The following is a 19,654-nucleotide window of genomic DNA, read 5'->3' as shown; positions in this document are numbered from 1 at the left end:
CAATTCGTTTACTATGAACCTAATCATGCTATCAAAGCAAGCAATACATGTATAGTAGACACAATGTTATGCAAAGCCGTTACGAGACACTGAGATCAAATCGTCACTTTGTAAAATCTGTCGAATAGAACGCTCTGATGATCTCTATTGAGCAGAGTCCCTTACCTTGACGCTCGCTCCCAAAAGCAGAATAAGAGAAGGCAATAATATCTCGCAAAACCGATCCATTTTCGTATTCAGCTGGACGCAGAGGTAGCTGGGAATTTTACGTATGGGGATAAAAATCCTCTAATTAGATTTCCTGGTCAACTGAAAAATTCTGATCAAAATATGTACTCATTCGGCACGTAATACACATTTTCCTTGTTTTTTTCTTTGACAAAGAGATACACTGATTCTTTATGTAAACTTTTATGTAAATGATAGATATGCTTGCCATTGAAATCTAAATTATTACTATTATTATTGGGTACCACTTGAACTTACGAGATTGTAATGCACGCCTCCCGCACAATTTGGGACCGGAGATCCTTCACGCAGCTCTGAACGGGGATTTCCAGCGTTCTGAGAGCAGGCAGAAACTCATCGTAGTCTTTTGCCCCGGCCACGACCAAACTCCGAATGAGTTTGAGCGCATTGAGCCGTTTGTCCCAGTCGGCGTCGGCGTTCGAGATCGTCGCTCGAATGTTCGACAGCTGTTGCTCCAACTCACGTGCGGAAAACACCGAAATACGCGGGACATCAAGGAAGACTTCTGCAAAAGATTCCTCGTCCACAGCGCCGGCGGACGCCGATGCGGAAATGGCCCCCACGCGTGTCCCGGTATTTCGGCCAAGTGTTCCGCCGCCGCCAGTTGCCGAGCTTGGTTTGGAAGCTATTGCCGGCTTTTTGGCTGAAACTGGAGGTTTTTGTTTGGGAACAGCGCGATCTAGTTCATCACCATCTGAGATAGACAAGATACCATGAAGACAAAAAGGAAATTAAAATAAAACTGGATTTGAAATCCTCTTTACACGCCGGATTAAGAGGTGTTAAAAAATGATTCGAAAAAAAAAATAGATTTTATTATACGCGAAAGTTTTTTGACAGTTTAAAAAATATTATTTGATATATATTATACAAACAACATACATCTATATTATATATGTATAGATTTCAAATAGAAATGATTAAATATAATTGGAATTCTTATAATCTCAAGAGACTTTTGTCCTACCTTGTATAATAGGTATGCAGCAAAATAGCAGTAAATAGCATAGAAGCAGTTGCTTACCTTGATTGTAAGGCACGAGCATTTCGCCATTTTCGACAGCCTTATCAAAACGCTCCATAAGCGCTTGCAGTCTGAAATTGCAAAGTACACAGTCTTAGGCAAATTCATCCACAAGCTTATTTAACGCAATGACGTAAAATGTACAGAAATGGTTATAGCTTTGGCCGTTTTCAACTCACTTATTCGGTTGAATGGCGTATTTCTTCTGTAAATCGTGTCGCAGGCGGTCACCGACGTATTTATAAATAACTACCAGCGTCGTCATAGCTGTATCGCGAACCTGTAACATATGAGAGAAATTCAGCTCACACATATACGCACATATTACGCCTAGATTTGAAAGATCAAACTGGTAAAATCACTTTGAATCTAGTAAATCATAAGCTGGCATGTAGCGATACTACTGCGCGAGAGATGCAAATGTATAGATACGTCCTAAGATTTAGGTGATAACGGCGTTTCGCAAACTTCTTGACTCGATCCAAAAATTAAGAACGCTATTAATTTCCTTCTCCGCAAACCCTTTTATCAACTAAAGAAATTAGCGAAGAGAACAACATAGATCAAGCGACGCATCAATAGTTCGGAAGCAGTTCGTATATCTTTTATCAGACACCCGCATGTATGCCCGCTTTGTCGAATCCGATTATGCCTTGTTTATGTGTTTAATTATTATCACTATTCAGTCGACTCAGTTATCGTTGTTGTTGTCGTTGTTCTTTTTACTACTGTGATTTTGATGATGATGCCCGAGATAAAATCGTCGTACGCTCTTTCATTTTGAGGATCGCCGATCATCGAACGAAGGTATCTTGAAAAAAAATCCTTGATTCAATCTAAAAGTACTTGGAATCAAGTACATTTGCAAGTAGGTTTGCATCGACTTGCATCCAACTTGCATTGTCAATTACACTTCGTTTTATTATTGCTATTTCGAAATGAAGCTGCTACTCACCTGCGCGTTGGGGTCGTCCATAAGTTTGCAGATTGACGGAATAAACTTGGATAACGTGAGACACGAAGCCGTATACCTGAATGCGAACGTGAATACACATTGACAGAAACGCAAGCAGATTATGCCGATTATGTAAAGAAAATTAATTTTAGTGCTTGAGAGTCTATATCGAACGTGTAAATAATATAGCAATGTTTTCATTTCTTTTCAATTCGGTAAAACAGATTGATCACAATAAATAGTCTGGTGCTGTTCATGTTACAAACGAGGGCGATTTCACTTAACTAGAGAAAGATATTGCGTTATATTGATTTTTCCTTCATCAGGTTATTACACATGTACTCAAGTAAACTTTGTATTCATTTGTATGATTCAGCTGATATCCCAGGGGTTTGACAGACATGATCAGCTTCACAAAACTAAAAAAGAATAGCTTTTTTTTTTTTAAATAAGAAGCTAAAAAATGTCTAATTGCTGCCACTTGGATCTCATTTAACTAATAGAGTATTATTAGAAAATGAAAACACATTTTTAACTCCCATAGATTTTAGTAAGTCTAATTTTTCTCATTTATTCAAAAGAAGCAGCATATTTCTTTTTAGTAAAAATAAAGGTTATTAGAGCAACATTGCATTATCATGTTTTTATAGATTTACAGATAAATCTCTTGTGTTTTTTTATTTTGCCATTTCACTTGCGTCTTCATTCACTGGTATTATAGACTAGTTGAAAGGTATGACATAATTATCAGGTCAAACTTTCTATTAATGATTTGTACACATTTTCTTACCTCATCACAGTATCCTGCATAAGCAACAAAATTTCTTCCCGAACTCGGAAGTTTTTATGAGTATATGCGTTCGTTAGTCGATCCAAAATATATTGTGGTGATGTCACCTGCAAAGGGAGATGACAACGGGAACCTTACGCACGATCCCAATGATGATTTGAGTCATAAAAAACATACGTTTTTACGCTCTACTTTTTCTGTCCAGAACAACAAAATTACGAAAGATCTTCTGTTTGAATATTCTACCTAGCATATTAAAAGTCAGCTTTGGACTGGATTAGAAAAAATTATCAGCTACTTGACAAAAGTGAGTCGCTCCACGCGATTATTTGAAACGGCTTCGACTAGATTTCTCTTCCTAAATAGCAAAAAATCACAAAATTCTATGTCATATAGTCGAGATAATCTAATTGTCCAAATGGGCAGACTTTTGTTACCTCCATCATTTTGTTAAGCAGGTCTGCATTCGTGTCTCGGATGATCTCTTTAGCATCACCCATCCGGTCGGTACAGGCGGGCAGAACCGAAGAAATGTACGGCCTAAAATCCTCTCGCAGTCGCACTACAACTCGAGAGAGGACCTCTAGACCATTTTGTTGTATCTTCGAATTGCTGCTGCCCAACCTGGAAAGAAATACACGTCCATTTTCTATTTGCTCCCACACTTCATAAATACATAGCAAATGGCTATAGCATTGTTCGAGTCTAGCTGTGCATAACCCTTAGCGCTCTCTACAGTTTTCAAATACAATATAACCATTGATAATACATTACAGGCTCAGTTACAAGCGTCAACAGTTAAGAAAGAAAGAGACGAATTCGCCGACGTAAAGTAAAAAATAGTTGAGAAACTCTTACCAACTAATAAGCCCGTCAATAAGGGCGCCGATATCTTCCCCGTGTAATGAGTGGGTTTTATCTTCTATCCACGTCAGAAGATCTTCGCCAATTTTCAGCTTGAGCCGAATGTCCTGTTTGCCCATCTGAGCAATCCAAGAATCGAGGACACCGCCTCCAGCCTCCATCGTTTACAGCTACTGAGCGTCAAATGACGAGATTGCACCACTGAATTTTGAGTCGTTTTACCGCGTTCGTTATGCCCTTAGGTGTAACGGAAACGCACTCACATCACTGCCCCTAAGGCATGTTAGGCCCGCAAGGAGTTCATGTGCAAGCTACGGGAAACAAACGAAGATATTAACAGGCCGATGTTGCGCACTTTTTTCCCTGCGGGTTACTGTAATAGAGATAACAACCGCAAATCTTATTTAGACATGCGACTGATGTTTGCAAAAAAAGTATTTAAAGTTTAATTCGAAAAAAAAAAACGTGGGTTTATCATTTAACTGTAGATCATCAAATCATGAAAAATAATTGCAAATTGTTTTTAACGGCCACCTTCCAATTAGACACATTTGGTAAAAAATATCTGGAGATGGTCTCGAGGGTGGTAAACTAGTCTGTCGTTCCAGTTTCACAGTTTCCAATCCAATTATGTTAAAATGAAAACAAACAAACCGCAGAATAGCTGGCGCATGAACCACAATAGATGAGAACAACGCCACCCCAAACGTTTTGTACTACTGTTTCTGAGGAAAGAGCTCTTCGCCTTACATTGTTATCGACGTAACTGACACTGCTTTCACTGATTATATTACAATAATATATGTAGTAGATTTCCGCTCAATCCCCTAAACACCAGTGCTGTTCCAGGGAACTGCCAGCCAGACTGCAAACGGCTCAACTAGCTGCTTTCTTGCAGCAACTCGTACAGACTTCGGCGATCCTTTTGCTTACCAACGTTTAACGCATTCCACTTTTCACAGATACGAAGTACGTTCTCCCAACTTTCGGTACCTAACTGAAAAAAGCTTAGTTAAGTGTATATCTATCTGGCTAAGGTTTTTCCCAATTCGATTTTTTGGCAATCGCCGATCATGTATCGGCTCGTTACTAGCTTATGCCGAATTCACTTAAATATAGATTTAAGAAGTAAAAGACGCAGAAACTAATACTAAAATCGCATTGTCAAAAAGGGTCCAACAAGAATTATGAAACGTTGAATATGAACTACCAAAAAAGAAGCACAAACCTCACGATTGCCGTTCGTAATATATTTATTAAGTCTTTTTAAACTAAATTCTATACCCATACATACATAATGCTTTATGGCCCGAGTTCCTGCGATATTTGTTGCTGTTATTTGGAACATCACTTACACCCATGTTTACAGTCACTTTTCTCATATAGTGATAGTTCTTGTAGCAACACCGTCCGTAATTATCGTGTATTCCTTGTATTATCCAGACCCATCATTTCATAATTAATAAAACGAGTGTACTCGGACAGTCAGCTTTTGTCAGACAAATGACAAAATACGTGAAAGGCAATAAACAGAGCATATGCAGAACCCTTCTTTACACTCATGGAATAATCGCGTAATAATAATAATACATGCATTCAACAACATCAAAGATCTCTCCCAAATGTCGTAGCCGACTGAGAAGTTCTATTTAATAATATCCGACTTGTTTCCGAAACTTTTTATTGAATATGGGATCAAGATACTGTCATACTACATATATTGTACCACAGTGAACATACATAAAGTAGAACTTTTCGAATCTTATTTGGTCCAAATTCCGGTTGCGAGGCCGAGCTATCTCGTCCCTTCACAGACGCTTCGATCGCGTTGTTAACTGGCCCGATAGAGGCCTACACAAATCCGCACTCAGGCCACAGGAACTCCCCTCTGGGTGAATCGCCCCACAAATCACTACAAAAGGTTCATTTAAACATCGGACCTACTACGTCTGTTTGTCTTTGTAGGGTTCATTTTGCAATGTACCTAATCTAAATGAAATGAGAATACTCGCACATTTCATTTAGATCAGGTACATCTATTATGTTAGAATCTAAATAAATGCCTGTGACGTGCGAAAGGTGGTAATGCCCTCGTTGAACATCATATGGTTGGCTACCTCTTCCAGAATAAACCAAACTGTATCTACGCTGGCTTCAAGACTTAGACCACCTTCTGTGCCCCCCACCTTAGTAAGCAAACATCTTGCCACTCTGCCATTAGAAGAGGACAAATTTTAAACATGGAACAAGGACGTTTTGGGCAAGAAAATAAAAATCACGTTACAGTTAAACTATCGACACGCAAAAAACCAGCGAACTGCAACGTTCTTGCAACCTAAAAGATAGTCGAACTTCAACTAATCTAACTCGAATCCCATTTAACTGGCCATCGTTTACGCTTGTCTTTTCCGCTTTGTAGGCACACAGAATATGTTCTACACACGCCTCCATCTTCGTACACAGGCATCTAATTAAAGTTTCAATGACGAGTCGATGCAACACAAATTGTTTTATCATGATGGGTCACGTCAGAACTGTGTGCAATGCATCCCGAAAAACAAATAGCCCACAACTGCCAACGACGTTCCATTCGCCTGACGTCACTGGCGTTCTACGGATGAAAGCGTCTTCAAACGCGATCGCCAAAAAACGGTAGAACGAACATCGGCATTGAACTACAGCCAAACGTCAACGTTATCTCTGTTCATAACGATGCAACAATAACAAAAAAGGAAGTAGCAGTATTTTTTTTTTTTACTTTTTCTGTATCTACGCCTTTCTCCTTCGCTTCTCCCGTTTCCCCTCACCTTGTTTCCTTCAACTCGCTCCATGATTTTGACCTCCCAGCCAAACTATTTTCGTTCAGAAGATCAGTCAGTGACGCACAACAGGGGTGCCCCTATGCAGTTACTGTCACTGTTAATCGACTGATGGAGTTAGATGTTCTTGTTAACGTTGATGTCAACCAAACTTGTTTGCTGGTAGTGTGTAACAGCTTTCTGTAATGACACTGAGTTGGACCATGTAATAAATATATATAGCTGGATATTGTCTAATTGTATTCAGTACAGATGCTGTCTATCAAACGCCTACCAATTGGGAAAGCACAGAACGCTCGATTCGCGATCCTCTGCGATGTCATGGAGAGAATCGCTAAACTACAAACACAATTAGCGTTTTCTTAACCATTAATGATTATCATCATTTATCTATATTTTTGTCAGCTTTAATACAGAATGATATATTAGTAGTTCAAAATATAATAAAATACATAATTATATGAGCTAAGATCGAAAAAATATACAGTACATATAATTAACAACTAACTAATAAATTACTGTGAGCAGTGAACAGGTAAGAAATCTATGAACATTATAACAGACAATGGCAAATGTGCTCGACACTCAACCATAACTGAAGGCTTTAGATGAATGAATAATTCCAGAATTCTAAAAGACGCAAATTCTACTTTAGGATTTCTATTCTATCCCGCAATTCACGTAATATATTTCATCTAATAAAGACCTTATTGTGCGCGACATGACCCTCGCACCACTCGCAACACTAATGTTACGCGAATGTAAAAATTAGCTAGAAATCCGCTGTCTTATTTACAGATCGAAGGTTCTTGCTTCCTGTCAAAATCGCAATGTCACCACTTATTCCAACGCTTTATACAGCTTATTAATGGCTATTTACTACTGGTTAGGAAAAAAGTAACAAGCGATCTCCATTAACCAACTATGGCACCGTCTATTCTAGTAATAAATGAAATTAAAGTATAACGTGTTCAAGTGTGACAACCAACGTAGCAGCGTTCAAATAACCTCATAATAATATGTCGGAGAAAGCATTATCCCCTAACGTTAAGAAAGAACAGTGCAAGTGCTTCACACCATTAATTCCTTGCTATATCGTATTAACGACTTTTCACTGATAGCATGGCGGTCTAAATCAGCGATCTTAAATACGACGCGAACTAAATGAACAGGTTTTTGCAAGATCCCTTTACCAATATTTCATTTGCAGTCACAGGGATTTTCCATAGGGAACATTTACTTAGATTTCTATTGAAGTCTGAATTCGTTGGCACTATCGATATGTATGGCAATACGGAGTTAATGGGGGAAAATGACACAACTCGAAAGGTCGTATTTAATCGTTTTTGCTAATTATTAATTATACGCGTAGGAATAGAATGCCGTGCGTTTTTGTTTTTTTGAAGTTTTATGTATAAAAGGGACAGAGCATACTACTAAATATCGTGTTCTTTATAGGGGCGCTACAGCTGTCTAAATTCCGTCGCCCGGAGGCGGATCCTCGGTTTCAATTTAGCCATTTGCAAACTTTTTGGACCATAGAGTCTGAGCCAAATTAAAGCGAAAAAGCAAACATTCGTTAGCAGAAAACGAAGACACGTGGGTCGGACAGTCAAAATCAAAGTAAGTGATTGATCCGTAGTTATATTGATACAAGGATAAAACGACATTAATTGAAGAAGCTCAAATTATAACCAAGCACACTGTCTAGGCTTTGCGACATACTTCCACTTCATCTCTTGGGGCGATCTCGGGGCAATTGACAGTAAACCGTGTTGAACACGATAATTGCTATGAAGGTACACCAGCCTACTTGAATAAAGGGACGCCGTAGATTTGATTTTGCTCCTCTAGTAAGTGCATCACTATGACGTGCAGTCACATCTAGCTCGGATTTTATTTTCGTTTATTATTATGAAAACGTCCCAAGATGGGGTCGTAAAGGGTAAAGTTTTTGCCGAAAAAAAGTGTTAAGGACTTGCATAATACTTACGTACGAACCGGACACGATAAGGATAAGACCTATTTTATGCTGGCTGACTATGGAGTTAAAACCCAACAGTTGGACCTATTTTTACCGATTTACTAATCGCTAATCCTTAATTCCAGTAGTATCGCTAAGACGTCGTTGTGATGGAACGTTCTCTAAAAATATTGTTTACTTAAACGGCATACTAAAGAACTAATAATAATGTATTGTCTTGCAAAAAAATATGAGCTTAAACTAAAGAGCAATCCGGTTACGGTAAAGAAGATTGTGTAATTTTCAAGCTAAGTTACCCCCTCCGGAAAGGCTTAATATTTTCTTCCCTTGAGCCCGCCCCTAAGATACTCCAAATATCTCAAAAGGACTATGGCAAAACGCTACACGTTTTTCGATTCGTCAAAACAAAGCTTCACACAATAAATGTTTGATCACGATTCTGACATGCGCTACCACTTGCAATACGCCAGACTTAACTGAAGTTACTGAGAAGAACTCCATCTAATGAAAGAACATATGCGGATGGTTCCTTCGTACAGCGCAGTCACTCGCATCAACTCCACCCAACGTGAAGTATGCATCCTAAAAGCTCCGCCTAAGAAGGCCTGCTGGCCTAACAGTTTGAACAGCTTGATCGGGGGAAAAAGCTGGAACTACAACGTTGAAAGGGTACAAGAGTCATGATCAAAAGCAGACGCCCTGCGGAACCGCTTCTGCTCGAGTATAACTGATTGCAGACGTGACATTCGAGCCAAGCAAGAGGCGAGCTAATGGAAGTAGTTGGCGCAGCTGATAGATCTCACTGCAGGTAAGTAGCATGTAGAGCACAGAAATCGACGAGGAACGGGAGGTCAATAGAACATTGTAATGGCAACAGTGAGACGAGGCACACGCTCTTCCGCAAGAAGTGTTTTGGATCACCTAAATAACGAGTGGATGATCTAAGAATATGGGCTATGAAGACGGCGATTCGTAGAATCGTTCTTCTGTACCAATGATAGTACCCATTGATCGCCAGGTCGTGCAGAAGATTCTGACTCGATAAAATTCACTGACACGATTACGTATGGTTATCATTTTTAGTTGTTATTTTTATTACTTACCTCTGATCTTAATTATAATTAATAGATACAATTAAACATATGAATGAAGTACTTAGTAAGAACTATATTAATAAAAACAAATAACAGGTAGGCACCGGTCGAGGTATTACATTGGAAGCTACTGCAGCCACGAAGTCGTTTATATTGCAGAGCAGAAACCAGAAATCAAACACTATCCGAAGAATCATATATATACATATGGGACATGCGTCCCGTACTATACTTTATTGCATAATTTGAGAGATGCATGATTCAGGCTGAAATTGCGCCCGAAATTTTCAATTTACTATGCTTATATAAGCCGTCTTGGACAATGAAAACGGCATACGAACGGCATTAATTATAAACCATTTGATCAAAAATAATCGATTTACGACGAAACTACAAAAGAGGAAAAATTTGTTTCCGAAATTTTTAGACTTAAGAAACAAACAATTTTGCAACATTAGCTTTCATAAATTCTCTGTAGTTATGGATGAAATTACAAAAACGATCAGTTTGCTCTAATTAACAATATTGCGTCTTATGGAAAAAAACTCTCCGGGAAAAATGTTTATCTGATTGAATACATCTTACGCACTGTTCTTTCCTGGACGAAGATCAAGCAACCAAAGCTATATAGAAGATTTTATTTCACAATTAGCTACGAACACACTTGAACCATATTTATTCCTTGAGTATCATTTCTTATACATTTACATACTGTAGTTTAAAGATCAATAGTAGGAGGAGCCTCAATTTATCTATACTCTTTTTTCTGTTCAAGGCATTTCCTTTTAGAAAACAGACCCTAAGACTTTTTTTTTGAAATTGAAACCTTTTTGTTGATCTGCTATGCTTTACCCAAAAGCCAGTTAGCGTTTAATCTGAATCAGAAAAGACGTTATCTCTCTGGGTTGAACTTCTTTCAAGTCGCTTGCGCAATGCAACATCGTGGGCAGGTGGTGCCACTTCATCTTCATCACTGTTACTGCTGCAGCTCTCGATAGCGGCAACAAAATCCTGGCTGCTTCGGACTCCAGCTGAGGTTCTGACGCTAACGCGTTCCGCGTCAGTACCAGTTCCTGCCGTACCCGGTTCACTGCTGGCATCGTCAGAGGCGGTACTGGCTGCGTCTGCGTTAACTGTCTGGTTTACATTCGAAACTGCAGTCGGCAGCTCTTCAGTGAGGTATGGGCGGAGCGACTCGTCGAACTTACTCACCTGCCGTTTCATCTGAAGGGAGTCAAGCTTCTTCTGAAGTTTTCTCGACAATCGATGAAGTGCACGAGCATCGATGTTCGAGCTGACTCGAAGCCGCGACAGCGCTCGGCAGTAGTATTTCACTTCAGTTGAATATGGATCTCGAAGCATTTTGTTTAAGAGTTCCTCCGCGAGTTGGTCATGTGGTGTAAGTGTCTTTGGTTCTAATCCGCCCGTCTGACTCACGGGCAGACATCTTGAGTCGCATAACGATATGATCGTGTCAACGACTCGTTCCACTGGAACCGTGGCCAGAGCTGATGTCTCGTTTGCATCGAAGAACAGCCGAAGGCACGGGAAAAATGACTGACGGACACAGTCCATCCGTTCTATGGACATTTTGCAGTATGCTTCAAAGAAAAGCGACAGTGAATGAATAATATTGGCGTTTGACGAATAGTTCGAGTTGAACCAGAACGAGAGCAGATGAGCCAAAATTCGTGGCGAAACCAGATGGCCAACAAATATCAACTTGCATAGACCCTCGATGACGACCTCCAGCAGAGCGTCCTGACGCGTTTTGAGAAAATCGGCGAGAAAAAGCACAATCTTCTGCATCTCTTGTTGGTCATTGTTTTTGCTAACGCTGTCATCGAATTCGACTCCTGCCTTTGTAGTATGCGAAGCTTCAAGGGACAAATCTAACCTTGACATGGATAGCATCGAAGGATCTTCATCGAGCGTGGAAAATGTTTTAATACCATAGCGAAGCAACAGGTCAAAGATACCCCGTAGTGCAATTGCCCGAATTTCTACGGTATCACTTTTAGCAATGTGAGTGAGAATGAACATCTTCGCACGAGCAAATTGTTTGTTCAAGATACACCCGTAAACTAGGCAGCGTACAGCCTCTGCACGAGTTCGGCAGACAGGCATACAAATTGCCTTAAGCGCACGTTGTTCAATAAAGTTCTCAAGTATAATATCAAGTCGCTTCGGCGTTGTCTTACGTAAAGCTAACGCCATAATTGCTAAACAACGTCGAACCGATGCGGGGTCTAGCTCCATTTCTTTGAAATGGTCCTCATCGTGTTTAGCATTTGGCCCTTGCTCGAACGAATTCTCAAAATCATCTTCGTTCGAAAGGAACATGGCTTCAGCTCTGCGTTGTTCTTCCTCGTAATTATCGATTACTACCTGCACATTCGCCAATTCTTCTTTCGCCGTTTGAGCCTCGAGGAATTTTTGCTGCGACGCTAACGTATCAACTTTTTCCCTGAGTAGAGTCGCTTGGACGCGCGCCTGCACGATAGCAAGGGGCTCCTCCGCCCAACGCGATTTTGTGGGACCCTTATTACCGTCCTTGTTGTTAGTTTCAGCATCATCCTCCATCTGTTCTTCGTTTTGTTCGGCTCCTTTAGCAGCCCCACCATCTTCCCCGCAGATGGATCTGCTGAGCAACTCCTGGCGGTCCTCAGAGTTCATCAGTGGACTCTCAATTTCGGAAATCACGTCGACCACCTCCGGAATTACTTCATCTGGTAGGTCACCGTGAAGTGTACAAAGCAAACTTACGAGCGGCTCGAAGAAGTGCTCCATATTTGGTTGAGCAAGAAAAGTTTTAATCGCTTCATTAAGGCGACTTTTACCTGCGAAGTCAGAAAAGTCGGCATGGCCTAACAATAAAATAAGTTGAGTGCATACGAGCCGATGGTTGACGACTTCAAGGGCGTCTAATCCTCCAGACATGCCTTCAGCACGCCCAACAGTGCGAACCATGAGGTCTGCTAAACGGCCTGTCTCTGGCATCACTTTGAATAGCAGAGCATGGCAGAGACCGTCGTCCGAATGCTTGTTGAGGAACATACACAATCCACGCCAGAGCATAAGCGCTGTCGCGGTTAATACGCCAATCGGATCTGAGCGCGGCGAGTATTGGTTGACTGCAGATTTCTGCTCACGGGTGACGACACCTTCGCCTGCCGTAGATGGTCCACCCGGCGTAGCCGGAAGTACAACACCTAATGAGTTCACGTTCACTGTAGTAGAGACATGCGTGGCGACGAAACTATTGACCAGCTCTTCCAGTTTTTCTTGCCGATAGGCGCGCTCTAGAAGAACATCTATAACGCGCATTGTTGTTTCGGGCTTATGATAAGGATCGAGGTTTTCCAATAAAGTAAGAAGAGAATCTCCACATTGCGCAAGCCATGTGGGGAGCAGCTCATCGCTTACTACTTGCACAACTGCCTGACTTCTGTCGGCGAAGCCTCGGCTAAGAATGTGCGTTCGGTCCATTAGTTGTAGAACACGCACTTTGATGCGTTTTGCATATACCTGATAGACCTGTTTACGAACGGAAGTAGACACGTCCATAGAACGAAGTTGAATTTTCGCCAGTGAACGAGTGCACAACGCAATCACTTCAACGCACGTTCGGCGTACTTCCGGTTTGGGATCCTTAGCCATGTGAAAGATAATTTTATTCATATAGGGACATGCCAGATCACGCGGATTTTGAAGTTTAGCCAGCAAACGAATTCCTTCGCAACGGATAGAGGGTACTTTATCAATTGCTAAAAGTGGAGCCAGGCGTGCTAGTGTATCAAACTGCTCATCTGAAAGCCATTCTTCGTGACGAAGTTTGCGGATGATCTGGACAATCAGTGAAGATGCCCGAAGTCGCCGCACTGCATTGTAGTCTTCACAAAATGGTAAAACCTTGTTGACGAGCTTGTCGAAGATGGGCTGACATTCTTCCACCATGAGCTCCTCCATGTTGGCCACAACTGCTAAAAAAGCCAAAATTCGAGACACTGCATCTTCCCGAATGTCCTGAACGTTCATAAGATAGTTTACAATATGTACCAGTCCACGCACATGGCGATCCGGGTTGCCAGACCACAACACGTCAACGCCAACAGCCTTTGCTAACTCTTTGAACTTTTCTTCGCATGATTCTTTGGCCGTTGGCCGCCTCTGAAGGGTGTCCAAAATATTGTCGATACCCCTGTACTGTGATCCCTCGACCATATCGATGTCAATACTCGTTACAGATTTTGTCGAAACCAGTCAGCTAAATCGAACACGATTTTACATTCGTTACTTTGTCCAGAGAAAATCATACAGATCTTCAAAATTACCTGTGCAATTAGCAAAAAAAACGCAACACAAACTGGTACAGCTGATATATGGCGCCCTTGAAATGGCCATATTTATATCGTCTTGGCACCGCCAGAAGATCCGTTATGACAGGCTTTGAACTTTCCAACATGGCGACCCGCACCGGTGCCGCATCGTCTGCTATAAAAACAATCACATTGCCATTTTACCAGGTATTACAAACATAGACTGGCTCAGCTGTTAAAGCATTTGGATATGGCTTAAGCAATTAATGAGAAGCTTCATATTTAGCACTATACGGTGTACGCATGTCATTGAAGCTAAAATGGTTTGCATTGTTCTCGTGAGCCATTTTAGAATAATTTTTAAGCCAAAACCCGTATGATGTTCAGCCAAATATTACTCGGTACATTTGTATGAGTGACCGAGTGAGGGTCTAAAAGCCACCTAAAAATAAACATTCCCATTCCATAATTTTGTTACTATCTCTACTTTATTTATTTATTTAGGGCATGACAAACTTATAAACGCTACGGTGGATTAATTATATTATTGTCTAACTGAATAGAACAAGTGAAATATGGCTTGTCAAAAAATATTTCAAGAATATGTGCGTGTTTCAACGACTTACCCTTTAGTGCAGTACCGACATTATTATACGCATTAGAAAAGTCGGTGTGACAATTTCAATAATTGCAATGTATAATAGCAATTCTAGTTATGTATTATTGGGTATAAAGGCAATTTTGATAAGATATATGCAGTTCTCTTGTGGTTTTTAAATTTTGAATATTTAACTAAAAACAAGAATTGGGCTTTCGTTCAGAAATGTGACAATTTCATTGTTGTTCAACTTTGAGATCCATTGTTTGAATCAATTAATAATAATTAAAACATTTTGACAAATGTATAAACATAAATATTTGTATCAACAATCAATCGGGCTTGTGGTAGTCGATTTTAGATAACCATGTTCTTAAAAACAGGAGATTCGATCGTAAGACCCGTGATGCGTGAACTTCTTTAAACGACTCATCCAAAGACGTAAGCACGAATAAAAAAAAAACGAACAAAAATCATATTTTGATGCTTTTTTCATAAGAAATTATATAAAATTTTAGAAAATCTTATCCACTTCGAAATTTTTTTCTCAAAGAAACAACTTACAGATCGTAAGTCAACGTACATGACGCACAGAGTCTATCTTTAGACATGTATATATACAACTTTTAGGTGTGTGTTTCGAAGCACACAAGAATTATAACAAACCAATGGACTGAACCTATATCATTAGCTAATGCGTATACTGTCGATCTTAATTTTACCATCCATTTTTTGTGAAGGCTGGAGATTTCTGCCCGATTATGAAGTCTATTTTAAAATCGGCTCTGTTGCCTAATAGCCCTTCTACGTACCCATAATAAAAGTTGTGCTACTACTGCGACAAAATTTTGAAAAATATCTCAATATTTAATTCCTAGCATTAAGAGGTAAGCAGAATAGTGACAGCAGTCTCCGTGGGGGTTCTACATCCAGGCGCCCTTCTTGCGTTGAATCTAATGCAAAACCGTGATAATCATCCCACGCCTTCAGCGTCGAATACGACTCACAACATCACATGGCTGTAAAGTTACTTATCGATGCAAAACTAGCCCAGCAACCAGTATTACTGTTGTGGACGATACGATGTCGGCGTCGCAGCCCGATCAAACCCGATCTTCGGTCGTCCAGTGTTGCATTGACGTAAACGGGCAAATATCATTTCTCCGTTTATTGTCTGCTTGTGATGGTAGCTGTAGGCGCGAAGTCGCAAAGGCAACGGACAACATCAAAATGCTTGACGCAGACGGCATTTGACTGCAGCTGACAGACTGGCAGCCCAACAACTGAGTGACTGACTGATTTGACGCGAACGTGAGTAGCGAATGCAGTGGTAACCGAATGAACGTAAAGGCCGCTATGGCGTGATACCAATTGACAGCTGCGACTGGCGTCAGTCATTGCGTAGAACAGTAAGCAGGGTCAATGTGTGCGGGAAGTTTTGCCACTTTTTGCTAAGTAATTCACAGCTGAAGTGCCTAATGCTACGGGGATATTTAACTTCTAGCGGTGTGTGGTAGGTTTCTTTAGGTACTGTTACTGGACAGGAACCAATGGCGGTATATGGATAAATAGATATGTATGTATGTGGATATACGAAAGCAGCGCTTCCCCACTAGCTGGAACAACCTGATAGTTTACAGAACTTTGATGAAGTGCTGTGTACTTGATTGTGCTTTTGCTGCAATATAAATAGAGCCATAGCCGATGCCACGACCAAGCGCTTGTGGTCGTATTAATGGAATGTCAAACTGCTTCAAGCAAACTATGCAAAAATAAGCCGATGATCAATTTCTTGTCTGTTGACAGAATTTGTAAATGCGATACGATGAAACGCGAGACAGGAACGGATTATGCTATCCAGATCGAATATACGAAATGTTGATATTTAATTTTACTTCAGATTCATTTTACAGATACAGAATACCTGGTGATTGCGTAATACTTGAACATTGACTCTGTAGCTGATTTGCTCAATTTTCAGGAGTTAACTACTTCTTAGAATTTTGTATTATGCTGGGTCTATCAGTTTTTTCAAGACTTTATCAATAGTTAGTTAGCTTCTTAAGCTTTTTGTCCGATGGGGTGCATTTTATACAACAACAATAGAATTATCACACATATTATGTAAATATTCTTTATAAATGCAATGTGAGACAACCTGAATTAGGCGAAATTTAGGATAGATTTGAATGCTAGCTAGAATAATTTCTAGCATAAGAACAAACCTTACAAGATAATCTTTGAGGAGACAGTAAGGGTACGGAGCAAGTTTAATGGCTGAATCAATAAATTGCTTAACTCCATCATACCACAATGTGATATAACAATCTTAAGGTGAACAATTCTTAGGCCGTTGTTCCCTTTCGATGAATTACAATATACCGAAGTGCCTGAGTATTACAAGGGAGCAAATAGCACATTATTTGATGATAGTCACTTTTGTGGGAGTAGATTCCAAAATTAAAACCCTGCTTCTGTAAACTGTTCTCTAACCTAGCGTAATTCACCGTAACGGAACAACGCTATCTTGACACGAGAGTAGTGTGGCGGAACCTACACAAGTTATTTAAGTGGGTCTGGTGTTAGATATAAAGTGTTTCATTTCTTGTATAAGGAAACAAAGAATAAATTTCAAGTATAACACCAAGACAAAATAGGATGATAACATTAATGTTTAGGAAGTGAAAGAAAAATAGACTACTAAGAGACAGAATGTTCAAATCATCCTAGATATACAATAAATAACTTAGTAGAGCCTCTAGTGTTGACTATACATAGAGCACCCCACGTATACACAGAAAAATATATTTAAATTATTTCAGTTTTTAGAAATTGAATTTTCACGAGTAATTTTTTGCACTGATCTTAGCTGGGTCAGCGTGCCCAATTTTGCAGACACCTGAAACCTTATTGATGTCTTTGTTTATGTTTATTGCCATAAAATTCACCCAATTCGAAGTAATCCACGGATTATGTTCCTAACTATATATAATGCTAACCTTACAATAAAAAACTGCTGCCATATCTACTTACCTTCGTTGTTTATTACGTCCAGTAGATTAAAACTTAATAATAATGATATAATATAACATTAAATACCCCTGTCAAGCAATCTTATGCACCGATTATTCAAAATTAATTATTTTCATGCACAATGCAAGACCTCAAACCTCATAAAATTTTAGTGCCTGTTCCTCTTTCTTTTTATAAACATTTCGACTAGACTAATTAGCTAGTTGACTAGACTGATTGACTGATTGATTAACAGCGGAAAGAAGAATATTAAAATACAATAAATTTGAAAAACAAGAAAACCCTGCCATTGATATCTTATAGCGCCATTTCTTTTCAGTAATATCTGTTGGTTCTAGAAGAATAGTTGGCGGCCCGCAGGCGGCGTGATACTCGATTTTTTTAGCGTCATCAGCGCCATTACCACCAACTTCATCATTCGCTTCAACCAAATTTGTTCGTCCAAGTTTGTTAACGAACAGCAGCAGCAGCAGCGAGATTTCCTTAACTGTGCATTGAAATTTTGGTGCTGCCGATCGCCGCAAGCTGGCTTTTGTACCGCGCTGGCCGTTTTAGCGGCACTATTCAACAATAGGGAGCTCACCATGGCAGTCGCGACGTCGCCATGTACTGGAATACTACCAGTATATAATGTTTATATAGACATGGTACGACACCTAAACTGGGATATTTTATGCTCCGCTTCTAAGCCTGCCTTTAAATAAAAACAGACATTTAAACGATTTTTTCCATGTGCAATTTTCCAATCCAAAACCAGCATTCATCGCGATTACCGCTTCAATTCGATGCGCCATTGGTAGGTCAAGTAGATTCGGGTGTGTCGTTTTAATACGCCACATTTGAAAAATTCTAGCATGTTTAAAGTTTAGGTTGATAGAAGTTAGGAAGTCTTAAAAAGACTAAGTAAAACCTCAAAAAGGCAAAAAGATAAGAGGTATAAAAAGGCATAAAAGGATCGAAAGAGACTAACCGTCGGAGCTTATCTGGACGACTCAATTAACAATCCATACCCTCTAAAATAGCTGTAGTAGAAATCCAGGTATATCAGAAATGGCTTTTTAAGCTACTTTGATCAATCTTTCAGTCATTTAAATCTACAGCCTACTCGGGATCTTCCGGTTTGCTTTATAAAAAGATTCCTCAGATCTTTCTGAACTACTAGCGATGACGTAAAGCATATATTTCGGTCAATAAAATTTGCGAGAAAATTTCTAGCCCGTTTTCATTCAAATTACCAAAATGGCACGTTGTTTTGTACCTTAATAATTTTACTGTTTCTTTCTAGAAAAAGAGGCTTTCATATAGTATCGAGATTGGCGGATAAACGCATGCCTGTTACGACAAATAGCCCGGCTAAGGTTGTCTCAATTTAGGTGTCGTACCCTGTACATACTATGCAATACAGCGTGCAGTAAGGGTTGATGTCGGCCGGACGTGATGAAATAGAATAATATTGTTTTGCGCAGTTGGTGATTTGAAGTGAATAGCGGCAACTGGCAATGCCGAAAGGGGGCTTGGTTCGTAATGCTACTTTTTAAACGGTTGCATGTAACGCTATGTGTGTGCAATGTCCATGTGATATCGAAACATATGGACATAGATAAACTGATTTTTTGTAACAGCCAACGATCACCTTATTGCTGTGCTATGATGACAATTATGCTGCTGCTGCTGGAAGATGCTGGGTGACATGGTCGACTTGTGTATGCAACACGCCAATATGCAACATATAATATATAGGCAAATTTTTTCTAATGGCGACTGGACAGGAAAGAGTACTCTGCCGGTTCTTCCACTTCTCACAGCTGCTGACCACTGGTCTAAAAAAAGCCCATAACATTTCACAGGCAGGTTAGCTAATTCTCTTTAGATTGCCTATTGCATAGACTGCGCAAGGGATTGCCATTAAACAACAGGTGAGCGAG

At 39.9% G+C, this 19,654-nt stretch overlaps 2 protein-coding genes across 3 annotated transcripts in view; both read right to left on the bottom strand.

Annotated features, from left to right (window-relative positions):
• The window catches only part of LOC111260924 (CLIP-associating protein 1-B), a 39,103-nt gene that overhangs the window by 12,841 nt on the left and 6,608 nt on the right, over positions 1 to 19,654 (bottom strand). For both annotated transcript variants that reach the window (XM_022834037.2, XM_022834038.2), the window contains exons 2-9: positions 3,877 to 4,255; positions 3,456 to 3,642; positions 3,019 to 3,125; positions 2,229 to 2,304; positions 1,453 to 1,553; positions 1,274 to 1,344; positions 487 to 943; positions 166 to 256 (exon numbers count right to left, since the gene is read on the bottom strand). In XM_022834037.2, coding sequence (XP_022689772.1) covers positions 166 to 256; positions 487 to 943; positions 1,274 to 1,344; positions 1,453 to 1,553; positions 2,229 to 2,304; positions 3,019 to 3,125; positions 3,456 to 3,642; positions 3,877 to 4,043 — 1,257 coding nt within the window. In that variant the 5' untranslated portion in view covers positions 4,044 to 4,255. The remainder of the gene's footprint in view (positions 1 to 165; positions 257 to 486; positions 944 to 1,273; positions 1,345 to 1,452; positions 1,554 to 2,228; positions 2,305 to 3,018; positions 3,126 to 3,455; positions 3,643 to 3,876; positions 4,256 to 19,654) is intronic.
• On the bottom strand, positions 9,973 to 14,259 carry Cap-G (Chromosome associated protein G). The gene has a single exon (XM_022834039.2). The coding sequence runs from the start codon at positions 14,001 to 14,003 to the stop codon at positions 10,650 to 10,652; it is 3,354 nt and encodes a 1,117-aa protein (XP_022689774.1). The 5' UTR covers positions 14,004 to 14,259; the 3' UTR covers positions 9,973 to 10,649.

This window comes from Varroa jacobsoni, unplaced genomic scaffold, assembly GCF_002532875.2.
Source record: "Varroa jacobsoni isolate VJ856 unplaced genomic scaffold, vjacob_1.0 scaffold_493, whole genome shotgun sequence".
NCBI classification, from domain to species: Eukaryota; Metazoa; Arthropoda; class Arachnida; order Mesostigmata; family Varroidae; genus Varroa; species Varroa jacobsoni.
Note: the sequence above shows the minus strand (reverse complement) of the source record. Positions and strands in the feature narration are given on the sequence as shown.